The following is a 23,898-nucleotide window of genomic DNA, read 5'->3' on the forward strand; positions in this document are numbered from 1 at the left end:
TCCAGAAGCTAGATGCTTGAATTTACTATTTAAGGCCAATAGTGTTTGTAGCCAATAGATTTCCTTGAATCTCTAAAACAAAAGATGGAGAGAACAAAGTTAAAGGGATCCATAGAGTCACATTAAATCATCATTTAATAACTTTATCATCTGCATCATTGTGCTTGATGGACTTCACCACAGAAAGATGGAGCTGCTGCTACAGCATGAAAGTAAATTCAATTAGTAAAAGTAGTTTCATTTATTAAAAAAGCATGAAACTTTATACTTCTTTTTACACTTTTTATTACTCTCTAATACTTCAGTTTCTTGTGCTGTAGTTAGTGTTGTCAGCTCAACATGGAACAGCAGCAGCAGTGATCTGTGTAGCTTTTCCTTCCAGTCCATAGTCCAGTGTGACAAAGTCAGTGTCTAACAGGAGCGTCAATACTGTTCAGCATGTTCTTGCATAATTATGTAGGAAATGCGTTTCAGGAGCTGTTAAAGGTCGGCCTCCTGTCAGGGGGCACTGGCGTTCATTTTCTCCTGGCAGCTGTCCCAGAAGTTCAGCAGTCTGTTGTCCTTGTTGGTGCAGAAGTCCGTGAAGTCTCTGAGCAGGCGGTCGGCCAGCTTCTCGTCACCTAGCACTCCGGTCCTCCAGGATTTGGTGAGCATGGTGTTGTAGGCCCAGTAGTAGCCCACCTTCTCCTCGCCTCCAAACGGGCCCTGGCTGTTGGAAGTGGTGGAGTTCCTGCGGCGCCGCTGCTGTCCGCTAGAATACTTCCTCTTAGAGTAGGGCAGCTGCAGGAACACGGTGCCTGGCAGAAAACAAAGCGCAGTCATGCTTGTTAGCTTTCAGGAAACAGAGAGGACGTCTGTTATTATATGCTGTGATGAAACAAACCTGTTACGTGGATGTACTGAGGCTTATTCTCAGAGGGGAAATTAAAAGTAGAGGCAGAAAACTTGTCGTGGACAAAGCCAAATCTGGTAGAAAGAGCCACAGAGAGACAAAACATCTGGTCACAACACAGAATTCTGTTACTCACTGTAATGCTTACATTTATTGATTCTGGAGAGTGGTGGGTTATTCTGACCAGTGAAGTATTATCACTCAAAGTTATAAAATAATCCTAATTTGTCAACTGTTTTAGTAACAGTAGCGAACAGAACACAACATACAGAACTAAATAGCAGACAGCAATAAAATTGCACTTTTATTTTTTTAAAGAAATTCCAGGTTGTTCTCAAAATGTTTTGTAAAGTAATAGCTCATTAAATGTAAACATTCTCCTAATGTACTTGCACTTCTTTGTGCTAAAACAAAGGGAAATATCTGGAGTTGTCGTTATTATACTATAATGTTACTGATCCGGCCCGCTTGACATCAAATTGGGTTATGTGACCCCTGAACTAAATCGAGTTTGATACCCCTGCCTTAGATGCTTTATTTGGGACACAGCTCCACGTGCTGGAAACGTCTGGTTCTAGTTGCAGTAACTTCATTCTGGGTATAAAAAAGGGAAGGTGTTGTTTGTTTGCTGCGTCACTATCTCAGGAGAACAGGATCACAAGTATCTTTCAAAGAGGATTGCTCAACAGCAGGGGTCATCTAGACGGCACAGTTAATAGTTACCCAAACGGAAGCACAGTAAGCACCATCAGCACTCCTTACCTTACGTGACACTGTAAAATTGTAAATTTTTCTTCCAGTCTTCCAGCAATCTAAAGTGGTCGTGGCCCCACCATCTTCCTCCACTAAAAATGTCATTAAACCCAGCAGTGACCAGGTGACTACTAACCTGGGTATGTAACCAAAACTATAAATCCATAAAAGAATAAAAGATTCTCTGCAAAATATATAAAAGTAAAAATGTTACTATGAACATCAACCACCTGTACAGTATGGCTTCCTGAAAGAGCTGCATCCTGTCCCAGTACGTCTCTGGCTCGAAACCTGTTGGACGACATGGAGACAGGCAGATGTAGTGACTGAGCTGTACACGCGCACACACGTGAAGGCAGCATTCTGTCAGAGGACGTCTTTACCTTCGAACAGGTTGTCGTTGCTGTTCTTCACCAGGCAGTGGATGTACAAAGGGATGAAGAGGTTGGCCCTCAGAGGGTCTCCATACAGGTAAGACGTCAGAGCGAAGGGAACCTCCAGCACGGGGACCAGCAGGAAGCCGCAGGAGGCTGCTTTCCTGTGCCACCCTTGAACCTGACAAACAACCACCGATTCAAATCGATGTGACTGCTGACCTCTGTTATATTCCTTTACTTTTTAAAGATGGTCCAAGATGAAAAACAGGTAAGATTTATATATCTGACATATCAAAACTCTATTTCTCTTTCATTGGGCAAAAAAGATGTGATTTAGAAAAACTTGTGCTAAATCATTTGGGAGCTATATTGCCAGGTCTCAAGCACAGACTGCAATGTTGAAAATCTGACTTTTAAGTGGCACGGTATAAATCCTGTCCCTCTTCTTTGAGTGTAGTCACTGTTTCTTCCTCATTTCTTTGTAAAGCGACCTGTGTTGGGAATTAGCAAGATGAATATTGATAAGAAAAGAAGTTTAAATGTGTCTGTAGGTTCTGCAGTCTATGTTGATGTTACCTTTGCTAATGAATAAAATAAAATAACACGCTGGTTACCATCTCAAACAGCACGGCGGCAGTGACAGCCATCCAGTGCAGCTTGATCTCAAAGGCAGCGTTGAGGGAGAAGTTGCCGTGGTAGTAACAGCTGCACCACTCGGTTCGGTCACTGCGGTTGTTGACGTCCACGTCCAGTGTGGCCGTCTTCTGCTCTGGAACTGTAGCAGCTGGAGGACAGACAGGGGGGAGGTAGGCATGGCAGGTGGACAGGCGGAGAGACGGGAGACAAGGGAGCAAAAGACGGAGGAGAGGGTGGCATGATGGGCGGGCAGTCAGAGAAGCAAGGGCAGAGGTCCTGAGAGCTGGATGGAAGCTGCTAAGGCTCCAGACAACCGAGTGAGAGTCATGTGAATGTATCATTTTTAATTATGTTCTATATGTTCTTCATTAAACACATTAAGTTCTGTGATTTGGTCCTGAATTTGATGAGATGCTGACTATGTGGATCACAGTTTTAAAGAAACATGTGAATAGCAGTTTGCATCATTTATGATTAACATGAGAAAAGTTGCAGCTGAATGATCAGTTACTCCAGAGAGGCATTTAAGAAGCATTAATGTTGCAAAGCAGTTTGAATATGCTGAGGTCGAAGGTGAATGAAATGGCTGCATGAAGCAAGAATCAAGCTGAAGCAAACACTGTCCCAGTGTACTGTGCAGGGCCGGGCAGGAAGAGAGCGACAGGTGAGGACATTGCACACCACAGCACTACCGAACCACAGCCACTAACACCACAGCATGCACTGAATCACCACACTACTACCACTACTACTACTACTACACCACTACTGTAGCTGCGAGTGCATCAGCTACACACTAACTACACAGCATGCACTTGGACGGTGGAGGAGGAAACATTTGATCACGTCAGTCAGACATGTGGTCCCATCGGACTGACGGCCTCAACTACAGATGCTCTGCATGCACTGGAGAACACACCACCAGCTGTTTGATGCAGATCTACGGGCCACTGTGAGGACAGCTGAGCCGTGTGTCTCTGTGTCACAGAGACAGGGATGGACTGCGGCAAAGAGAACGGCACGAGAAGATGGAAAATGATGAACTTGTAATAACTAGAGTTGGCATGGTGAGTTGTATGTTATATCTGTGGTGGAAGTCTACATGTGGGGCTCATTATTGTCGGTTTATATGCTGTAACACTTAAAATGGGAACAAACCAACTTCAATGTGGATTACAGAAGCACATACTTCCTCTGATACAGCTGAAACATTTACTCTTTACTCATTTTGTACAGTAAATACTTAATGATGGTTACTATCAGATTTTACCACGGCCACTAAACAGTATATTTGATACAGTGACCTGACCTGATAGTACTCTTTGGTGAAAATAAGTACAAACTGAAAACAATGAGCCCACGGAAGATGAATGATGAACAGAAGCTGGGGCACTCCCTTGAACCTCTCTGTTCTCTGTGACACTTCAATACTGGGCCCAGACAGCCCCCTGAAGTAGACTCAAGTATGATCTGCATCAGACTGGATGAGGGAGGAGGAGGACTCCTCTGCGGTGTGGTTTGGGCTGGGAGGATCAGGCTGGGTATACCTAGCAGTGCGGCGGCCTGGCTGCGTCCTCCAAAGCTGCGGCTGAAGGAGCTGTGCCTACTTGCATAGGAGGCTGGCCGGCTGGGCAGCCAGGGCAGGAGGAAAGTGGGCAGGTCGCAGGGTCGCCGCTCCTCCAGCACGAAGGCCACTTCGAACCACTTCCTCTGGAACAGGGCAAAGTCCTCCATGGCTGCAGCTGACCAGCCCCCAGCTGCAGTAGTGGGGATCTGGGGGGTCAGGCCTGCAGAGGAAATCTCTGTATGAGAATGATCACTGTATCCATATACTGTATGAACATGTGCCAAATGGTATATATAAAGAGAAGCAATGGCTCTGTTGAGTTATTTTAAGTTCATTTACCATCCTTATCTCCTACTATTCTATAGAAGTAGAAGCCATAGACGAAGGTGCGCATGGCGTCTCCTGAAGCATGGGTCACCAAACCTTCATCCAGCATTTTCTACACAAAACAAACACACAACAGTCAGCTGGAGGATTGTTCCAAACCAATTATCTGCCCTATTACCACATTCATTTTGTATTTTACAGTGTTGCTGTTTTGTCACCAATCAACTGAATTAAGTTAGTTGGTTTTGCCCACCATGCTAATGGAAAGCTAATGGGAAGTTGGTAGATAAAAAACAATTCTTACCTGCATGACATCAGCAGCCATTCCCTGTGTGGCTACGCCCTCTACATTGTTGACCAGCCAATGGACAACCTCTGCACTGATGAAGCAGTTGAGTGGTAGGCCCTTCTGTTCTGGGAGCAGCTGGACACCTGTCCTGTAATATCATAAGAGCAGAAATGGACAGCTGATACTGGATAGTAGAATACAGAAAGACATAAGCCTGCACGACCAAACTTAAATGTCTTCTGTTCAGTTGAGGTAATGTTGATGGTTTAATTCTTAGGATTATTTTTTCATGCTCTGATCTGAGGATAACCATCCACTGAGTTAACATGTCCTATAAGTTATAGAGTGTAACAGGAAGGTATAATATGACAGATATTGTGTTTTTTTTAGCTTATACTGTACTTGTTTACAATCTGGTAAGCTGGCATCATTAAAAGTATGCTGAGCAGGGTTAACCTTTCCTGTTTGACTTATACCCATTGATGTGCAATCACTGTGAGATAACTTTAAAATGGAAAAGATATGTAAACATTCTGCTGAATCAAGATTGGTATTGGATATTCATGGAAGGTACATGTCACATGGAAAACGACATGTTTCATTTCTGGGTGTTCAGATTTTACGAATCTGAGAACAAATAAGATTTTTGACTCCAGTTCTGATGTAACTTTTTTTTTCTCCTCACTGGCCATAATTCACAATATCTGGGAAGATGAGTAATCCACTGTCAATCATTGCAAATCATATCAAGATCCAAACACAGAACCATAAAACAAATCTTACGTGGGATGTTTGATAGCTTCCAAGATCTCCAACAGTGTTGAGGAAGAGGACAGAGAGAGGGCTCCCACTGCAGACTGCCCACTGAAAGATTAAAGATGGATCAAACTAAGCTCCTACTACTTTTGTACTACTGTTTTAAAATACACTCAAGTGACGAGAGATATTTAGTTTCAAGACAAAGTTCCTGGATATGCTAGTCTGATGTACAGCAGTGCAAAAACAGTAGAAACCTTGTGTGTTTACCAGATAATATTAATTAAGTAAAGCATTAAATAACAAACTCATTTAAAGCATTGGTGTTTGTAAGAATTTAAGCATTTTTTGTTTTCTTGTTCCAACTGTTAAGAGTATTCCTGCTGAACATGGAGCCAAAGGTCACCTGGTGTCTGCGCTGACGGCTGCAGTTTCTCCTGCAGGCTGTGGTACTGATCCAGCTACCACTCCAGACTGGACTCCTTTATCTGCAGCCTCACTGGTTTCAGCAGCCAACTACAAAGTCAGAAAAGCTTCTTCAATGTGCTGTCAGTCTACTGGTATATGAGTTCCCTCAGATAACAAGCAAACTGTTCTGTCATTCATCCAGTGATATCAAGTCATGCAGGTGGTTTCAGCTGTCAGACTTTGGGATTTCCGCTGCCACAGTGGAGGTGAGTGGACTTTTTTATGTTTTATCACCATCGCATACCACAGATATACAGTATACTGAATATAGGGACCACTCACTTCAACATAGAAATGCCTAAGAACAAGTGCAAGCCTACTGACGTCTAAATGTACAGATGGCACTAGTGGGAAGTGAGAAAATCTGTGTTTTGTAAAGTGGTGAACAGACCTTTAACAACCCAGCCCTGATATCATGCACAGAAACAGGACTGGGCCTCAAATATCTGTCTGAAAGAGTGATTCCAGTTGTAATAGCACATGTTAGTAATGTCGGGATCACACTTTATATATAAATACCACAGAGAGTGGAGTTTAATGTCCCCTGCATTATGTCATAATAAATACTGATATTACAACTAATAAAGTAAACATATACCTTATTTAGAAGTAAAAGATGCCTGGATCAATGGATCAATCAACTAAAAATGATTTATTCTTTATGTTTATTTAAGTTTTTGCTAACACTGATGATGCTCGCCTATCATGAGACAATGATCTTCCTCATTTTCTCAGAAAAAGAAAAAATATTCAAAAGCCTTCTGAAACACAGTTTTCTGTCTTTTTTTTTGTTTTACTGCCATTATTTACTGTTATTGAATTGAAGTTACTAAATATACAGAATTAAAAGCTAACTAAAATCTTTCCCACAAATAGATACAGATATATAGAGAGAACAGCTTGATCACAGAGGACCAAAAGATAAATGAGATCCCGGTGTGAGAGTGTCTCTACTGTGCTACTGTGACAAGTTAATTTCCCATACGTGGGATCAATAAACATGTCTTATCTTATCTTATCTACCTACCAGCAGGCACTACATAATACAAGAGACAAGACAAATCCAGACTGGTTCTGGTGCACAGCATACTAATGCAGTGATGCAGAATGAGTTAGAGCAGCTACAGCACATGAGAACAAAAACACACACACTAGAACACAAAGCATCAGCAATGCCCAGAGACACTTTTACTGACCTGAGAGTGATAGATGTAGGAGGAGCGAGGGCTACGAATAAAATCCAAAATAAAGGCAGCGTCCTGTCAGCATACATAAAGAACATAACCCAGGATCAAACATCCAAAGCCCAGCAGCAGGAACAAAACAGACGCATGGGGAAATGCAGATGGAAGAAGAGAAACAAGAGCAAAAGCTACGCACCAAAGCACCAGCAAAGAAGAACTATCGGACCCAAGTATTTGTTGAAAAAGTAAAATTTTCATTTGTCTGCAAAAGCTAAATGCCTGAAGCAAATCAACTTATTCTAATCCACACATACATACACATAAAGTGTTCACCTTGCGGGGACTGTCCACATATGTGGAAGTTGTGGAAACACTTGAGGGGTCACTGACAGCTGCAGAGGACTTTGCCTGCTGCTGCTGCTGGTCCTCCAGCGTCCTGACAAAAGCAGACAGAATGCAGTGCAGACTGAGGTTCATAGCTCTGGTGCAAACATCGTGTGAGACCTGCAGTCTTGAGAGGACACTCACTTGTGGTTCTGCTCCATCTCCAGCAGGGCTGATAAAGCGGATGTACCTTTCTTTCCTTGTGGTGGCACCACAGGCTCTGTAGGGTACGGAGGGATAGGACTGGTAACCTGCAGTCCTTTCATTGGTGTGCCCTTCTGCTACATGAGGAACAGGGAGAGAATGAAAGCCATACCTACTGAATAACCCTGACCTCACAGTTCACAGACACAAGAGAGTGAGCTCTGACATGTTTTAAGCTTTGCAGTAGGAGCTGAGAGCTGAGCACAAAATGAAATGGAAACAAATGAGATAGCAAATACTGACAGATTACAAATTAACCCTTAACACTTAATGACAGGAGGAAACTGCACTCCTGCAGTCCTGCACTCCTGACTGGTACGTACAAATATACAAAAAAAAAAGAAATACATTTCAGGATGATATCATTAGTCTCACCCTGATGATCCTATCAGAGCGATGGCGTCTGCGAATACGATTGAGGCCCTCCAGGAAGCGAATGAAGCCGTCCAGCAAGACCCAGTCCCCGCTGGAACACATCCCAGCACCCGCTCCGTCACCATACACATCCCAGTGCCCCTCTCCGTCTGCCACCCGCCGAGCTCCTCCGGCTGGCAGCAGGAGGAAACGGGTCCTCCAGAACTTCAGCGAGTCAATCAAGCTGGGGAGGCAGAAGAAAGGTGGATAATGCTTTACACTATTCCAAGATCATTTGAAAACTTGAGTCAAACATCCAAACTGTAGCATTTTTGATCTCAATATATAATCCCAATAAATCCAAAAAACTCATTAGATAGCTATTTTGAATGTGACGATGAGTTGAATGTAGAACATAGTATATACAGTATACAACAAAACATACCGTAGAAAGGCTTTACAGTGTGTAAATGTCCTTTCTTTCTGTTAAAAGGGTTTTTTGCTCCGGAGGTTTCAGGCCAAGCTTTGTAAAGTGTCTTGAGACAATTTGTATTGTTACTGATGTTATATAAATAAAAGTGAATTGAACTGAATTGTACCTGAAATCCTCAGAGCCAGCAGAGCAGATGTACTGGTCCAAATAGTTCCACTTGTATTCCTCCAGTCTCTCGTGTCCAAACTCCACCCAGCACGAAACAAACTGAGCATCAGAGTGTGGAGGACATAGGCTGTAGCTGTACTGGATCTGAGCTGACTCATATGGGTATCTGAAACACAAACAAGTGCAATTTATGACCTCTGTCTTTTTTTTTTTTTCTTTTACATAGTGGCAGTTCAGTACAAGATTGGGTTTCACTGTGCTTGGAGACTTGGAGAAGATGCCAAACACATCTTAACCATTTAGGACATTTAACGTAGCATGAATGCAGTTTAAGTTTGTGTAATTGTGTTTGATGTTGTCAGATGCACTCACTTTGGCAGGTAGCGCGTAACAGTGATTATCTTGTCTTTGAGGCATACTTTGTGGAAGGTCCGGCCCATGCTGAGCCAATAAACTGTCTCCTCCTCCTCTGCTCGACGCAGAGACACCAGACCTGAAACCACAGAGAAGAAATAAGGCACATACAGTAACAAAGGGTCTGTTGATGTTTCAAACCTAACCCAATGTCACCTGTAGATAAACACCGTAGCGCTGACATCACACCTACCAAAACCAAGGACATGCTTGTGGTAGTCGAGTGTGGATGAGGAAGCTCTGTTCTGAACAAATTAGACTTTCAGACCATTGGTCAACAACTTGTGATACCTCTTTCCTTTTCTCCAGCTTGGCCAAAGTAGCTGAATGCCTAAGTTTTTTCGGAAAATGCAGGTGTGTGAGAAATTAATACTACGACTAGCTACTAGGAAGATAGCAGCAGGACTTAATCTAGTAATTTGACTATGAGAAAAGCTATGAGCAAGTTGTGCAATTGACTGCACATAACAGATGGTGCTGCTGTAATGATCCAGTCATGTTTTTATATAATTCATAAACTTCATAAACTGCATTAAAATGAATTCTTTATTATCAGTAGCCTTACGTATGTCTTCATTTTCAGAGAAGTTGTCATCAAAACCCTCCAATATCAAAGAAACTACTGTTCCACACAAACCAGAACCAGGGGTTGTGTGTTACTGTGAGAGCTAATGACAAGGTTTTTTTCTGATTGTGTCTGCATTTGTTCATAGCACCATCATACTGTCAAAACTAAATAAACCAGAATCAATGCCATTAAAAGCACTAGCATCCAGAAAATAACCAGAAGGTTATTAAACACAAATAGTTTCAGGAATACCGGGAACTTATATATTTAACTGAACAAAAATAATGAAATTAAATTAAATCAAAGTATGCTTTTAACAGGTTTGGGTTGTACTCTTTTTTTGTCTGTCTTAATGGTTACTATCATCACTGTCTTTTTCTCTTCCAGATGCCTGTTCCCTGTGTGTTCATGAGAAAATTTCGCATATTTATTTACCTCTGGAGTAAAGAGGACTACTACCAAGGGGTGTGGCCACAGCGGGCTGTGGTTTTCTGTTATTGGGCTGCACAATAATCTGGTATCCCTGCATCAACCTCTGACAGATGAACTCCTCAAACACTTGAGATGCACTCATCACTGGAACTTCATCTTCTCGTCTGTGGAAGAGACAGAAATGTTAAAAGACAACTCATATGGAAAGTAGATCATTTTATGCAGTTCCCTTTTTTTTACAGGGAGCAATTATATGCGAGTCTAGACAACCTAAAAAACTCCATTCCTTTGGTGCAAAAAATGTCTGGCATGCGCAACGCCATGGGTGTAGTTTCAGGAATGAAAGATCTCTTTGCCTTAAAAACAGCAAAGACAGTTTGTCAAGGTACGTGCCAGTAGTTTGTTTCAGCATCTTGGATAACTTGTTTCTGCTATAAGCTAATGTAAACCTAGACTGACCCCATAATGCTGAGATCAGGGCTCAGTGAGAGCCACTACGCTGACAAACATCAAAGCTATGAAACAACATATGGAGTCACACAGTCAGCAAACTGTGTTTTACATTTTAGATTCTTCAGAGCATATTTTTGCTTTGATAACTGTTTTGCACACTCTTCATTCTCTCAACCAGCTACATGATATTGTGACCTGGAGAAATAATGGCGAGCCTTTTTAATAAGATTGCAAGTTCATGGTCAAAAATGTAATTTTCAGTGTGAGTACATGTTAACACATGCAGTGTTTCTCTTTTTCATGGCCATATTTTATTTTCTGTGATAAAGTATGTATGATACTAAAGTATGTAGTGGTGATTTCTTGAGCTGCTAATCTATTAAACTGAATATCCAAGTCAAAAGAACTCTCTGTACTCTCTGTCTTCCTTTCCAAGGGTGGTCCACATAAGAGCCAGTTTCATCACAGCATTTGATGTGATAAGATTTGTGGGGCTGACGGTTAAGCTTGCTTGCTAAGCATAATAATAATAATGAGTTCAGATCACTCCGGTGAGTGAGAAGGTATGAGAACACTGTTTATAGTGTTCAACCTGAAATAATAGCGAGAGGGAGAAAAGCATCCTTCTCCTTAAGTTTTGTAGGTGTAACCAGGGAAGTGGCCATAATTGTTACAGTTGCTGAGTACATTAGTCAGCAGCAGACAAACTGATTGGCAGTAGACTGTTATACTGTAAAGACGTAATGTGGTCTACCTCTCAAGGTCACTGTGCGGAAGCAGGTCATAGCAGCCCTCAGTGTAGTCATTCTGCAACGTCTGACGGTCAGGGAAGTAGTCGGTGGTGAGGGGGAGGCAGGCCGGTGTTGTCAGAGACTTCCAGTCCACCCCCACCGTGCAGCAGAAGCTGGGCACTGTCGGGGGTGCAGACAGCAGCAGGGCTTCACACACACACAAACAAAAAAAAATCCCCACAGCAAAGACAAATGCATGTACCCAGAGTGGAGAGGTACATGTGTGTGGAGGGCGGGGTTGGAGAGGCACAGTGGGGTGATAAGAATTGACAGGAAGGGAGAAGATGAAGATGGAAAAGAAAGAATGAGGATGAAGATACAAAAAAAAAGGAAGTAGGAGAGGGGGGAAGAAAAAAAAGAAGAAACAAGTTACTTTTGTTGGCCTCGTCACCCCAACTAGTGATTCCTGTGGGGCCTGAAGTTGTGGAGCAGTGATCAGAGCCATGCAGATTGTGCTCCTGTGACAGTCAGTCTGTGATTGGCATCATTCACAAGAAAGTGAGAAATGTGTCTCAAGCTCAGCAAAGGTGTGCACTGTAAAGTGACTGAGTGGATTTAAGCAGAACAATCACATGCAAATGTACAAACTGGCGAGCAACATCTCAATTTAAAATATTGTGTGAAAGAGAGAGATTTGTTTGACAGAAGCACTGATTTACTGACCAGACAATAGAGACATCCATACTATACACACTGCCATGCAGGATTGTGATAAGGAATACCAGGCTTCAATGAATGAAAACGGGTCATAGTGCAAGAAAATTACACAAGGGTGAGTTCATTTGAAGATTTTAGACCTTCTGATATAGTAATATAAAAAATATGTTTAACAGGAAGAGGCCCAGAGAAAGACAGAAAGAAAGACAGAGAAATTGAAGATATAGAGGGAGAAGAAGAGGGTAACCCCAAACCACATGACCTGTAAGCGTTGTTTATACCTGAGACCCTTGGATACAGACGCCCATTGGAGAAACCTCCCTGCCAAAGCTGAATAAGCCCTCACAGGTTAAAGACACCTCTGAAGGTTTATTACAATCATTCACCGATCCGGGTGATTTTAAATATGATCTTGATCCTGAAGTGTGTCTACATGACAATTAGTTATCAAATGATACGTTCTTGTTTCTGTTATGGCACGATGGACTCACTTGGATCGTTACTGCCGGGGGAAAAATCTTGAAATGAAGAGCCACGGTTGGTGTGAGTCCCTGTAAAGAGTTCACATTTACAGCAAAGACAGAGAAGCACGGTTACAAGTTTTATAAGGTTCCAACTAATGATTATTTCCTACACAATGAAATACCTTTCCAAATTTCCATACCCATCTTAGCTGGCAGAGGTAATTATTCCACTTTCATAATTTATAACTTGAAAAAATGGTGATATCTATAACAGATTCTTCACTGGAGAGAGTGCATCATTGGTCTTTTTTCTTAAGTTCAACAAATTACAACAACCAAGGCACATTAGTCGCTCTCTCAGTGCTGTGTGACTTGCAACGAACCAAAAGCTCACTGGTTCCTACTGAAAAATGTGACTGATACAATTTGTGGAGCAAATGTTAATGAAAATTAAAATAGAAAGTGCATTTTGAGGAGACTGTTTTCAGCGGTGGATTAATCCTCATTTTCTGCTCTAGGGAGAATTAGGATCAAAATAGAAGGTACAGTAAGGTTTTTCTGAACAACAGTGGAGCTACACGGCAAAGGGTAATGAGATGTATCAAGGTCTGACACAAACACAATACTGAGTAAGTCATTTAATTGCTGGTTTGGTTCTGCACATGGGTTTCATTAATTGTAAGAAGAAAATATAGAACCTCCACTTTCAAGAGATACAAACAGTCCAATAACCCACCACTGTTAAAATAGCAGGATTTTTTTGGCATATAGAAACATTCAAAATTGCACATCATTATATGACTGGATATGTGGCCATGTTCAGAATCAATTTCTCATAATAAGGGTGTGTGTACTTTTCATAGGCACAGTATATTAACATATTTTATTATATAACGTTTTATTATAGAAACTGTCAAAGAAGCTAGTCTGCCACAAACGTGGTGTGCTCATTTGAGTCTTTGTAAGATAAAGATAGAGCGATATGTTTCAAGTGAAGTTAAAATAGTAAATCTGTTTTTGAGAAGGCATATCACCACTGTTGTTGCTTCCTGGACTTCCAGTGAACTCTTCCATCCCTCCACCAGTGTAAAGGCCATTCTCTCCAGTTTGCCTAGAGGTCGTTCGCCTTAAATAAAAAGGTAAATGACAGCCATTCATCTCATGGCCTGACTGCCCTTCAGGCTGACAGTGTTTATAAAGAAATGTTTGGTCCTTGAGGTAGAGGAGTCTAACCTTCCAGTGGCCTCGTGGTAGGCTAGCTCCAGCAGCTCTGCAGATGTGTGGGCAGGATCTCTCTGCTGGCTGCCCTGTAGCTCAGCCATGTTCTGTCTGGTTTGGTGATGGATCTGAATTGCCTCTCCAGAAGGACCTGAAAAATAGTGACACACACACTCTGCTTACTGAATGAGTACCAGCAATGTAGCTACAGTCTCTGACTTGAATTTCAGTGAGTAGCTTTAGACAAATTGAAGGGTTTGTTCTCTGAGAACCTTGAAAATTTCTTGTTCATCCTCCAATTTGTGCCATTTGTGGATTAATGGTGGTACTAAATAAACGGTAAGGGGGTCACCAAGTATTTCAGTTTATTCTTTGAACATTAAAGACTTGGAACAAATCTGCCATTTAACTTAATTATCATTTGACACAGAAAAGGTGTTTGTCAGGGGGATATTTATACAAGTCCAAGATTACTCTGAAGACTAAGAGTTTCAAGCAACACTGTAATATAAATCTACCAAGTAGCTAATCCTAATCAGCACCAAAGATGAACCAAACTACACACGCCAGTAATCACCATCCTGTGATTAGAATAATAAACGTGATATCAAATACTGTAGATTCCATGTACTCTAACCTAACCTAACTTACTTTTGTGAGCTCTCGAGACTGTGCATGTAATTCTTCGTTGTATACTATACTGTATCTCTATATTATCCTGACTTTATAGCAGACAGACAGGCAGGAATCTTGTGCCTTCTACCAGCTGATGGGACAGAAAACATAGAAAAAGAGGAGGATCATTGATCATTTATTAAGATAAATAGTATAAATAAGCAATCCTTCAAAACAGTCATGCATGGTGAGATTCCATCCAGACTTCAAGAAGTAAACTGTGTTTTCACAAGACTGTGTGTCACCTCACCGACAGGGAAGGTGTGCATCCACCGCCGGCGGTTGGAGGTGAGCTTCATGGGCATCCTCGATGGGGTGAAGGGGTTTATGAGTGCTCTCTGAGGGGTGTAACCTCCTGGACGGATATGCAGGGTGGACTCAGCACTCCCCACGGTGAACCTGCCCGGGGCACTGGAGTCCCGCTGAGAGTCCATCATCTTCTCTAGTAACTCTGAACAAGACAGAATGACTGGGATGTAGAAAGTGAAGATGTCACATCCCCTGCATCCCGTGCCACTTAAGCTCTGGAGCACTGACCTCTGGTGCTGGTGTATCCCAAAGAACTACTGACTTCATACTGAGCAGGAGGCATTCGTGGTATCAGCAGCATATTGGATACAGGGCCAAGACTATCGTCAGAGGCCAAGCTACGCTGTTCATCAGCTGATCGAACAGGAGGAGAAGCGCCTATGCCTGTGCTGACGTCCACCGAGCCCCAACTTTTCCTCCCGCTCGTCTCTTTGTCTCGACCCATCCTGAATGACACACAGGCACTGTTGTTTGCTCAAGATCCACAATATCAAAAGAGAGGACTATCTCTGTTCTCTGCTACCGTGTTTGGTCAAAGGCCGAACAGGGCTGCGCTAGCATTTACACACCTGAAGTTGGTGCTCCTCTGAATTCTTGAAGGACCTGGAAGTCGGAAGACTTGAGCATCATAGGCATCATAGTCCACCTGTATAGGTAGGCTGTTGTCTGAGTCCTTTGGCGAACAGAGAGCTGGAAGAGGTCATGAAGTCACTACCTGGTTTACACAATATACTAAAAATATATATAATATGCGAAAAAAAGAATATTGAGATAATGGGTCAGAACTTACTGTGGTCTTTGCTGCTCTTGATTTTTTCAGCATGAAGCTAGAAATAATTGTCATTTAAATTAGTTTATAAAACCCACAAAAAAAATGTTTTTGGTGAAGCGCTGCAAAAAAAAATGTGAATATACCTTACGGCCAGCCAGTTTGATTCGAGGAGTGAAGGAGCTACAAGAGTTCTGACTTTTGGAGGTGTAGAAGCTGTGGGCAAAAAAGCACACATATAACATAGATCAGTCAATTCCACTTTATCTAATCAATTGCAGTCAGAATTATTCAATCTCATTTGTTTGATGACAGTGCAATTTATGAAGTGAAAGGGCTAAAGTGGAACAGTCTAGATCCATGGATCAGCTGTGTGTCTAGTATAAGAAGTGAGAAGAAAGCCAACCAGTCACGTAATGCATGCAATGTTTTGCTGCTGCAGGAAACCTTCCTAGAATGTCCATGAGTGGCCTCATCAGTACCCCAATCTGAATCCGTTTCAAACTTTTTGTGTGGAATTAAAGAAAGCATTGACGGCACAGAAACAAAGGCAAAACAAAATCTAAAATACAAGTGTCCAAATATTGAGAAATGCTTATTGGTCACAATGGTAAAAGGATATTATTATTGTTGTTGTTGTTAACCATGACTTTGCAGTCTGAATCATTTTGATTATAGACCTTTTTGTAGAAAATGTTATCTATCATTCACACACACTGTACATTAATAAACAATCTTTGAAAATTTTTGTTGTTTTCATTAAATTAGATTCTATTCACTGTACTGACGTTGCGAAGAGTACAGGTACAGACCCAATGAAATACAGTTAGCATCTGATCAGAAGTGCAAAGAAGGTATCATTTACATAAAGTGCAGGTATGTACAGAGGCGACACTACAAGGGCTAAGTGGTCTTTGTTCTACAAATTGTCTCCACATCATTTGAGAGTCTTGCGAGTTAAGGGGACCGAATAGTTCTGATTGCAGCTATAACAAATGATTGTCATCGGTTATATTCTCTTGCCTGTGGTTGATCCAGTGAGGCAGGTTATAGTCGTCTCCCACTCGAGAGTCTCCGGGTGTTGTCCTGTTATGCAGCTACAGAGGAAATGATTGAGACCATCAGTAACAGATAGGCAAGTGGGTTGATGCACTTGAAGAAACTAATATACTGTATGTTACACGTGTTACCTTGAACAAGGGTACTGCGTGCAGTGGCTGCTCCCCCATACACACCAAGTCTACTCCAATACCTAAAGGGTAGAATGTATAAGTAACATCATTAGCTTTCTTCATGGACCCGCTAATCTCTGTTTATGAAAAGACTGTGCATGTATCTTCACACTCACCGTTGTCAATCATGCGCTGCTTGGTGAGAATCATAAGAAGACGGTCTACTTCAAACACTCCCACCCCGGGTGTGATGACCACTGACATCTGACCAGTGCGGTCAAAGTTACGGTTGATATAGTGCTTGTCAAACACTGCGGGATAAAATGGAGACTTTCAGCTTTTCTACTTTTATAGTTAAAAATCCAGACAACTGTAAGTAGCTTTTGATAATAAACTATTTCAAAAGCAAAAATCTCTCCTTTTATTATTAACCCAGTGCAGTTCAATAAACAAACACTGTCCATGGAAACACAATGTGGAAATTTTATCCTAAAAAGGCTATATATCCCCTTGGTTAGAGGAAAATACTTATTTATAGACTCATATCAGAGTCAAATAAATATTAGAATACAGTTGTACTCATACTATGTATTTCTCTTATTTTGTTGCCATCTATTAAGAAGTGATCACTTATACACAGTACTATGAAGGAGGAGGAATTATTACAGGAAGCAAAAACTGACTACATTTTTGTAATGCTAAATGCTAACATTGATTATTTTTTTTCTGCAAAATGAAGACAGTGGAATTTGTTCCCCATCACTTACACTACAACTGCATTATACAGGCATGCAAACTGGTCAGGGGTCAAAAAGGTGAGAAGAGTGCGCGAAGAGGGAAATGGCCACGAACCCCCCCCCCCCCCCCCCCCCCCCCCCCCCCCCCCCGGTAAACAGAGATTTACAAAGACAACAGACTACAAATTCACTAATTTTTACCAAAAAAAAAAACTTTTGAGCCATTGACCCTGAACAGCTCAATGGCTGTTTTTCCTCGGGCCTGAAGGGCATATTTCACTGTCTGAATGGAGTTGAATGTGCCAATTTTCATGTTTCCACTTCTTCCGTCAATAATCTCATTCATGAGACTGAACGAGGATTCAACTCTGGGGCCGTGAAAAACAGAGAGATTTCCGGCGTGTGAACGTCTTCTTTTTTTTCTCCCTTGTCGAAGACTGAATTAATGAATTGCTGTAACGTACTGCGGTATTGATCGGTGACGTGCATAGCGCTTGCAAGTGGCGGGTAAAGTCTGTGCATGTTTAATAAACACATAGGGGCTAAGCATGGGGCTCTGACAACACATTTCAATATGTGTTCGCGTCTGTAAATAAAGTCAGCGGTTATATATACCGTATTTCCTCTAATACAGGCCCGGGCCTTTATTTTACTCAAGCGCATAGCGGTCCAGGCCTTTATTGGAAGGAGGCCAGAATTAGAGGCAGGCCTTAATTTCTATTTGAGCAAAACGAACTACGAGTAGAATTAACAAAAACAAGATTTTGTGTCTATTTGAACCTATAAAATACTAGGTTCATTTATTGAAAACGTACAGTTACCATAACATGGTATGCTTACAGAACATTAACAACAAATGAGCGGCGCGACGCGGTCGGAGCGCACTGAGGACAGTGAGTCCGCTGCCGGTCGGCAGTCGCGCCGGGAGCGAGTGGGCCCCGTCCCTCCCCGCACGGAGAGAGGGCGCAGTGAGCACTGATTCCACGACCCCAGGGAAGCGGTGAGGTGAGATGCGGGGGGTCGCTGTAAAGCTCGCGGCCGGAGCCGACGAGCCACCTTCGCCCCGAGCACTTACAGGCCGCGCACCGCCACGGAGGAAATGCGCCCGGCAGGGGCCGGCCGACGCTGGGGAGAGGTCCCGCTGAGGGGATCCTCCCACACCGTGCCGCCGAAACCCTGACCCGCCGAGATGGTTCTAATAATAGCCCCGGCCGCTATTAGAGACCGGCCTTTATTTACCTCCGCTGACAGCGAGACCGGCCAATGTTGGAGACCCGGCCGCTAATGGAATACAGGCCAATATTAGAGGATTTACGGTATATAGAACATTATATTATTATATTATTAAAATATATTAAAATAAAAGTCAACGAGTAGGCTAGCGCCCCCCCCCGCCCCCCCCCAAATATTTTCTCCTCGGATTTGCACGAATCACATAAGTCACCCAATTTGGATTGAAAACGGCGAATTTCGCCGAAAGGTGAGGAGTTTGCATGCCTGATTATAACAGGGTTACAGCAATTAAAATCTGTGTAGACTGTTTGACTTAAAGACAAAAATGTCCATGTTGTCTTAAACACAAGAGTTAACTGAACTTGATAATCAGTGTTATTATAAAATTGAATTCATATTTGGACTGAGGTGGACTAAAATAAAATAAAAATCAACTTGTATATTTGCATTTAGTTAATGAGAAAAGATTAGTTGATTCCACTAAAATTCTGAACAATGTTTTACAGTGCACTGCAAATTCTCCAGTTAACTGTGTTTACTGTGCTTTCATACTACTTACCATTGAAGGAAAGGTTAATGGCCTCTAGGTAGTTTCCTTGAGCAGCAGTGGAGTTATAACCCACAGGAAAGCCATCTGGCATGACAGGAAATGATCACATTTTGGTTAAAAAAGAACTTGATCCAAAGTCAGCAAATCAGTGGACTAATACACTACCTGCTTCTTTGAGGCGCACCAGGACAGGATACTGGATGAACAGCTTTTTGATGGTGACTAGTAATGATGTCCACTCATCCCGTCTCTCATTCTGAGCCACGACCCTGATCACAGAAGAGTTAGGATCCCTTAATCGCCACTGTCATCCACTCTGTCCATTCTGCTGAGTTTCAAAGAAGTTAGCATGCTTACCTGTAGAAATCTTCATAAAAGCGTCCCTCATGGTCCTGTCTAATGGATCCTCTCAGAACCTCTGGAAATTCCTCTGAGGGAAATTATAACTCTGTTATTATGTTGTTTGAGCATCACTGTAGTGTTATAATATTTGTCACAACTCATTGTAATGATTAAGAAAATAAACTCACCTATGTTTTTAGCATTGTAGAAAGTACGTGAAAAAAGTACAACTGTCACCTCGTGGCTGCAGTTCTTTTCCTGTTTCAATATTAGAAATTATTCTTGTTTCATTTATAAAAGCAGAGGATTAAGAAATGTAAAAGAAAAACACAAACCTTCCACTTAGCAAAAAGGTCAGACAGGAAACCATTCACAGCCTTCTCAAAGTAGAGATCACCTAAAAAAAAATCAAATAAGAAATCTACCTCCAAAGACACATAATGAGAAACTCTATGTCACAAACAAGCTTGTAAATAACTAACCATAAATGTCAAAGTCCCACATCTCACAGCTCATCTGGATAAAGATGTACACCATTGCAGATGTGGATCTGAACACCACCTGTGTCACAAAATAACAAAATTTCAGACAAATAAATGACTCCAATAGAAACAAATGCTAGTGATTACTTGATATATTTCTGTGGTACAGTTATTTTCCATCCATTTCCAAAGATGACTTAAGATCTTTCAGTTGATGTGCAGTGGATATCTGATTAACTGACTGGGATGTTTTTTTACACAGTTTCAAATAATGTTACAATACATTTTTGTCACTCTTTTGCAGCTATATATACAAGAGCTGTATTATACTATTTAGGTATATTTTTTTATACCTAGGACACTAACAAGTCCTCCATCCCTGAGAACATCCTGTGTACCATAGAGTTTCTATGTCATGAAATAGGTGAGTAACCTACATTAAGATTCAAGACATAAAAACAGAGTTTATTATTAAGTCAGTGATGATGAACTTGCATTAAAAGTTGGTTTACCTCGCACTTTTTTGTTGATGTTATTCTATGAACAAGTCAAATCTACACAAAACAAAGGCTAGCTGATTAGCAAGCAATAGTAGCTCACCAGTAAAATCAACCTATGCCTGTCATTACTGGTAATGATGCTGAATTTGTACAGAGTATCTGACAATTAAGAATCTTGAATCTAAACCCCTCTATAGTTATCCACTTACCCTGGTATCTTCACTGATGTACCCACAGGTCACTTTCTCTCCTTTTACCCAGAGTTCACTAGCCTGAGCTCTAGAGAATGAAAAACGACATAAACATGCATGTGATGAGAGAAATATGCTTCACTCGCTCCAATAATCATCCCCACTGTATGCAAAGACGACAAGGCCCTTCACCACTTATCTTAAACTTTAAACACACTGTATGTGGTCTGTACATACTGTACATGCTGATTCATCTCACTGTTTACAGCAAATATAAATCACAGTAGACGTTTTCTTTACAAATGTAACGCACCTTATTCCTGCAAACTCCACCTTCTGGGTCACATAAGCACATGTGCTCACCTAGGACAAAAAGCACCAATGTTAAATGCTCTATCACATACAGTATTAAACTGAGGCAAAACATTCACATGGCTCACCAGACTCTTCTTTAGTCTCCACATATCTCCTCTGCCAATGTACTGGTCCTTGAACGTCAGCTCCACTAGGTCCAGTGTTACATCCTGTGCGGAAACACAAAAAAACTATAAGAGACTGAGACTGTTCCAGTGAAAAGTGCTGGGAGCTGTAGAGTACTCACAGTTAACGTACCTTAGGGTCAACAATGTTAACAATAACATCTTGGTATGCACGCAGCTTGAAGGCTTGTGCTACAGTCTGGTCCACACTGATTGTCTCTGGATGAGAACAAGATATCAATCAGGGCAAAGCAAAGGGTCAAAAAACATCTGCATTGCATGAAGAATATAATAACAAATCAATATATATTATTATGAATGCATATGAATGCATTAAAGGAGGTGCACGAAATAACAGAAACATCCTAGAATTTAACGCAATCCACTGCAGGAAGCCGACAAACACAATCTGAAACATTAGAAGCATCACAAATGGAGGGTGTGTTGTACTGGGTTGCGTTTATTTGGTTCACCAGTTGAGAAATCTTTAGACAACTATTGTTTATTATTGTCTCGATTCACTGTTAACATTTTAGATCATATAATGTTTAAAAATGAACAGCTACCAATCCCTGAAACACTTGTTTCAGCTGTGTACTTTACTACGACAGTCAGATCTTTGTTGGGATGTTCAGACTGTTCATGTTTAATGTAATCTATTTTGTATGAAATGTCTAAGCTATGAATAAAAATGTAGCATATATCTTATATCAGCATTTATTTACCTTTCTGCAGATCCTCTTTTAGACTCTTCACCTGTAGCAGGAGAGGACTGGGAATTTCAAAATGACACATTATAGTGTCAGTAGTGGTAATAATAATATAATATATAATATAATAATAGTATGCATAAGATCATCAAATAACCAACACAGTGATCCTCCCATTATATGAGCTCACCTGTATTCATCTGTGGGATGTGCAATCTCTATTATATCCCCCAGGCTGACTTGAGGGAAAACTTTTGAGTTGACAACCAACTCGTCATCTGTTTAAGGGAAAGGTTCATTTTGAAACATTTTCGCATTTTTCTCACAGCAGAAACAGAAAATGTGAACACTTACTGCTGCATTGCAAGTTTCAACTTACCGCTCCCACCAAACCCTTTCTTGTGCAGCACTAGCTTGTAAGACTTATTGGTCTTCATGTTGAGCCACCTGGAGAACAACACCATTAATTCATGAGTGAATTGTTCCACTGAAATTATCACATGACTACTAGCACGTAGTTCTCTTTTTTATGCTGTCATTCCTACACCCAGTTACTGTATATCACTTTTATTCTACGGTACAATAGTTTCATTTAAAATTATTTTAGTATAGTCCTCTATGCACACAGTGATAAACTGTGCACACTCATTGCAACGATATGTTTTAACTCAGATAAAGCTGGAAACTGGACAGTGTCTGACTCTTTTTGTGTTAAGAGTACCGTCCGTAATGGACACTGTGTCTACTTCCAAATCTACAGTAAACACAATACATGTATAGATATTACAATGCCTGTTTTATATACGCATTGAACAAAACATTAAGGTTTGAACAACTAAACTCGTCTGGAAGACATGTTGCAGTACCTGAATAGTTTGTCCCCAACCAGTCAAACTCCTAGCAGCTTACACTGCCCTGAAATGTTGACATTTGCTAGCCTAGCATGTCGCTAATTTGAAACAGTTTACAGCTAACACGCCGGCTAAGTTAACCGGCTCTTGCAGCAACGCTACAATAACAACCTGCAATGAAAAGGCGCCCATGTAACTGAAATAATTCAGAACCACTCTTTTGAGGTTGACGTACAGAGCTGTTTGCTGGCTAAGAAGCACACATTAGTTGTACTTCCTCCAAAACATGGAAATGCTATAGTGTGATTGGTTTGACTTCCGCTCAGAGAGTGTTTGCAAAGCAAGAGGGCTCACTCCGCACTACATCTTCTTCGCTTCCTGTTACGTAAAGCTTACATTTACAAGCAGACATATAGTATGATTTATACGACTAGTAAACAGAGAAATTCTGATTCGATTGCTCCCAGGGCACACGGTGCTAATTTAAACTTCGTCCGTCTTTGCATAAGCCCAGTCCGTGACCTTCAGCCGGTGCACAGGAGGTTTAGAGAGTGACACCTCATAATCTTTAATACTATCAATATCATCAACACCGGACACTTAGTCAGCCCTGCTTTATTAAACGATATTAAACACTGTTTATTAACTGCACAGCTGTTGTCATCAGCAATTGCTGCACTGATGTATTACTTTAAGAAATTACAATATAACTTTCAGACCATTACATATATTGTGCCAATAGTTCAGCATTCATAAACCTGTACACCTGTTTAAAGTTTTACTATTACTTAATACTTAATAAGTTTATGTAAACACAAACATTTGATTTCTTTTGTTTATACATTCCATTTTAACACAACTCACAATAATGTGTGAAAAATATTCCACAACAATACTGCACGAAGAAACAAACACTATGTGACAGTAGCAAAGAAAATATAGGCCTAAAGTATCCAGACAAGAACTTCAGAGCAGGCGATATTGCCCTGTCCAGAATATGGTCCATCTCTAAAATGATTATGACATTATGCAGGTTGTGTTTCAGAGATATCGCAGAACTGTCCAATGCAAGATATGAGGGCATGAACTGAACACATTTCAATGAGACA

The 23,898-nt window shown here is 41.3% G+C and overlaps 1 protein-coding gene across 4 annotated transcripts; it reads right to left on the reverse strand.

Annotated features, from left to right (window-relative positions):
• Positions 1–117: 117 nt before the first annotated feature.
• Positions 118–23,470, reverse strand: depdc5 (DEP domain containing 5, GATOR1 subcomplex subunit). Of its 4 annotated transcripts, none has more exons than XM_084546224.1 (43): positions 22,805–23,470; positions 22,318–22,385; positions 22,129–22,216; positions 21,954–22,000; positions 21,362–21,447; positions 21,190–21,273; positions 21,063–21,112; positions 20,768–20,837; positions 20,059–20,137; positions 19,912–19,973; positions 19,765–19,834; positions 19,592–19,664; positions 19,400–19,503; positions 19,244–19,318; positions 16,891–17,025; positions 16,733–16,794; positions 16,566–16,639; positions 15,689–15,758; positions 15,564–15,600; positions 15,343–15,463; positions 15,002–15,219; positions 14,715–14,915; positions 13,805–13,940; positions 13,606–13,697; positions 12,599–12,658; positions 11,414–11,570; positions 10,210–10,370; positions 9,165–9,285; positions 8,791–8,958; positions 8,213–8,435; positions 7,778–7,914; positions 7,583–7,685; positions 7,262–7,324; positions 6,004–6,113; positions 5,625–5,705; positions 4,857–4,989; positions 4,565–4,664; positions 4,206–4,445; positions 2,637–2,806; positions 2,029–2,200; positions 1,876–1,936; positions 884–966; positions 118–797 (listed from the first exon to the last, which is right to left on the reverse strand). In XM_084546224.1, the coding sequence occupies exons 2-43, from the start codon at positions 22,373–22,375 to the stop codon at positions 499–501; spliced, it is 4,734 nt and encodes a 1,577-aa protein (XP_084402350.1). In that variant the 5' UTR covers positions 22,376–22,385; positions 22,805–23,470; the 3' UTR covers positions 118–498. The 4 variants fall into 4 exon arrangements, with proteins under 4 accessions (XP_084402350.1, XP_084402349.1, XP_084402348.1 ...); XM_084546223.1 differs by having other exon boundaries at positions 7,778–7,911; positions 11,414–11,597; XM_084546222.1 differs by having other exon boundaries at positions 11,414–11,597.
• Positions 23,471–23,898: the final 428 nt, after the last annotated feature.

Source organism: Chelon labrosus, assembly GCF_963514085.1.
Source record: "Chelon labrosus genome assembly, chromosome: 6".
In the NCBI taxonomy this organism is placed as follows: domain Eukaryota; kingdom Metazoa; phylum Chordata; class Actinopteri; order Mugiliformes; family Mugilidae; genus Chelon; species Chelon labrosus.

Bases quoted from the DNA above. Each gene is read 5' to 3' on its own strand.
- depdc5 (XM_084546222.1), bottom strand. From the start codon at position 22,375: ATGAAGACCAATAAGTCTTACAAGCTAGTGCTGCACAAGAAAGGGTTT. The intron at 13,698-13,804 runs GTTAGACTCCTC...TTTTTATTTAAG, and splicing joins TACCACGAGGCCACTGGAAG to GCGAACGACCTCTAGGCAAA. The intron at 4,990-5,624 runs GTAAGATTTGTT...ATGATATTACAG, and splicing joins GAAGCTATCAAACATCCCAC to GACAGGTGTCCAGCTGCTCC.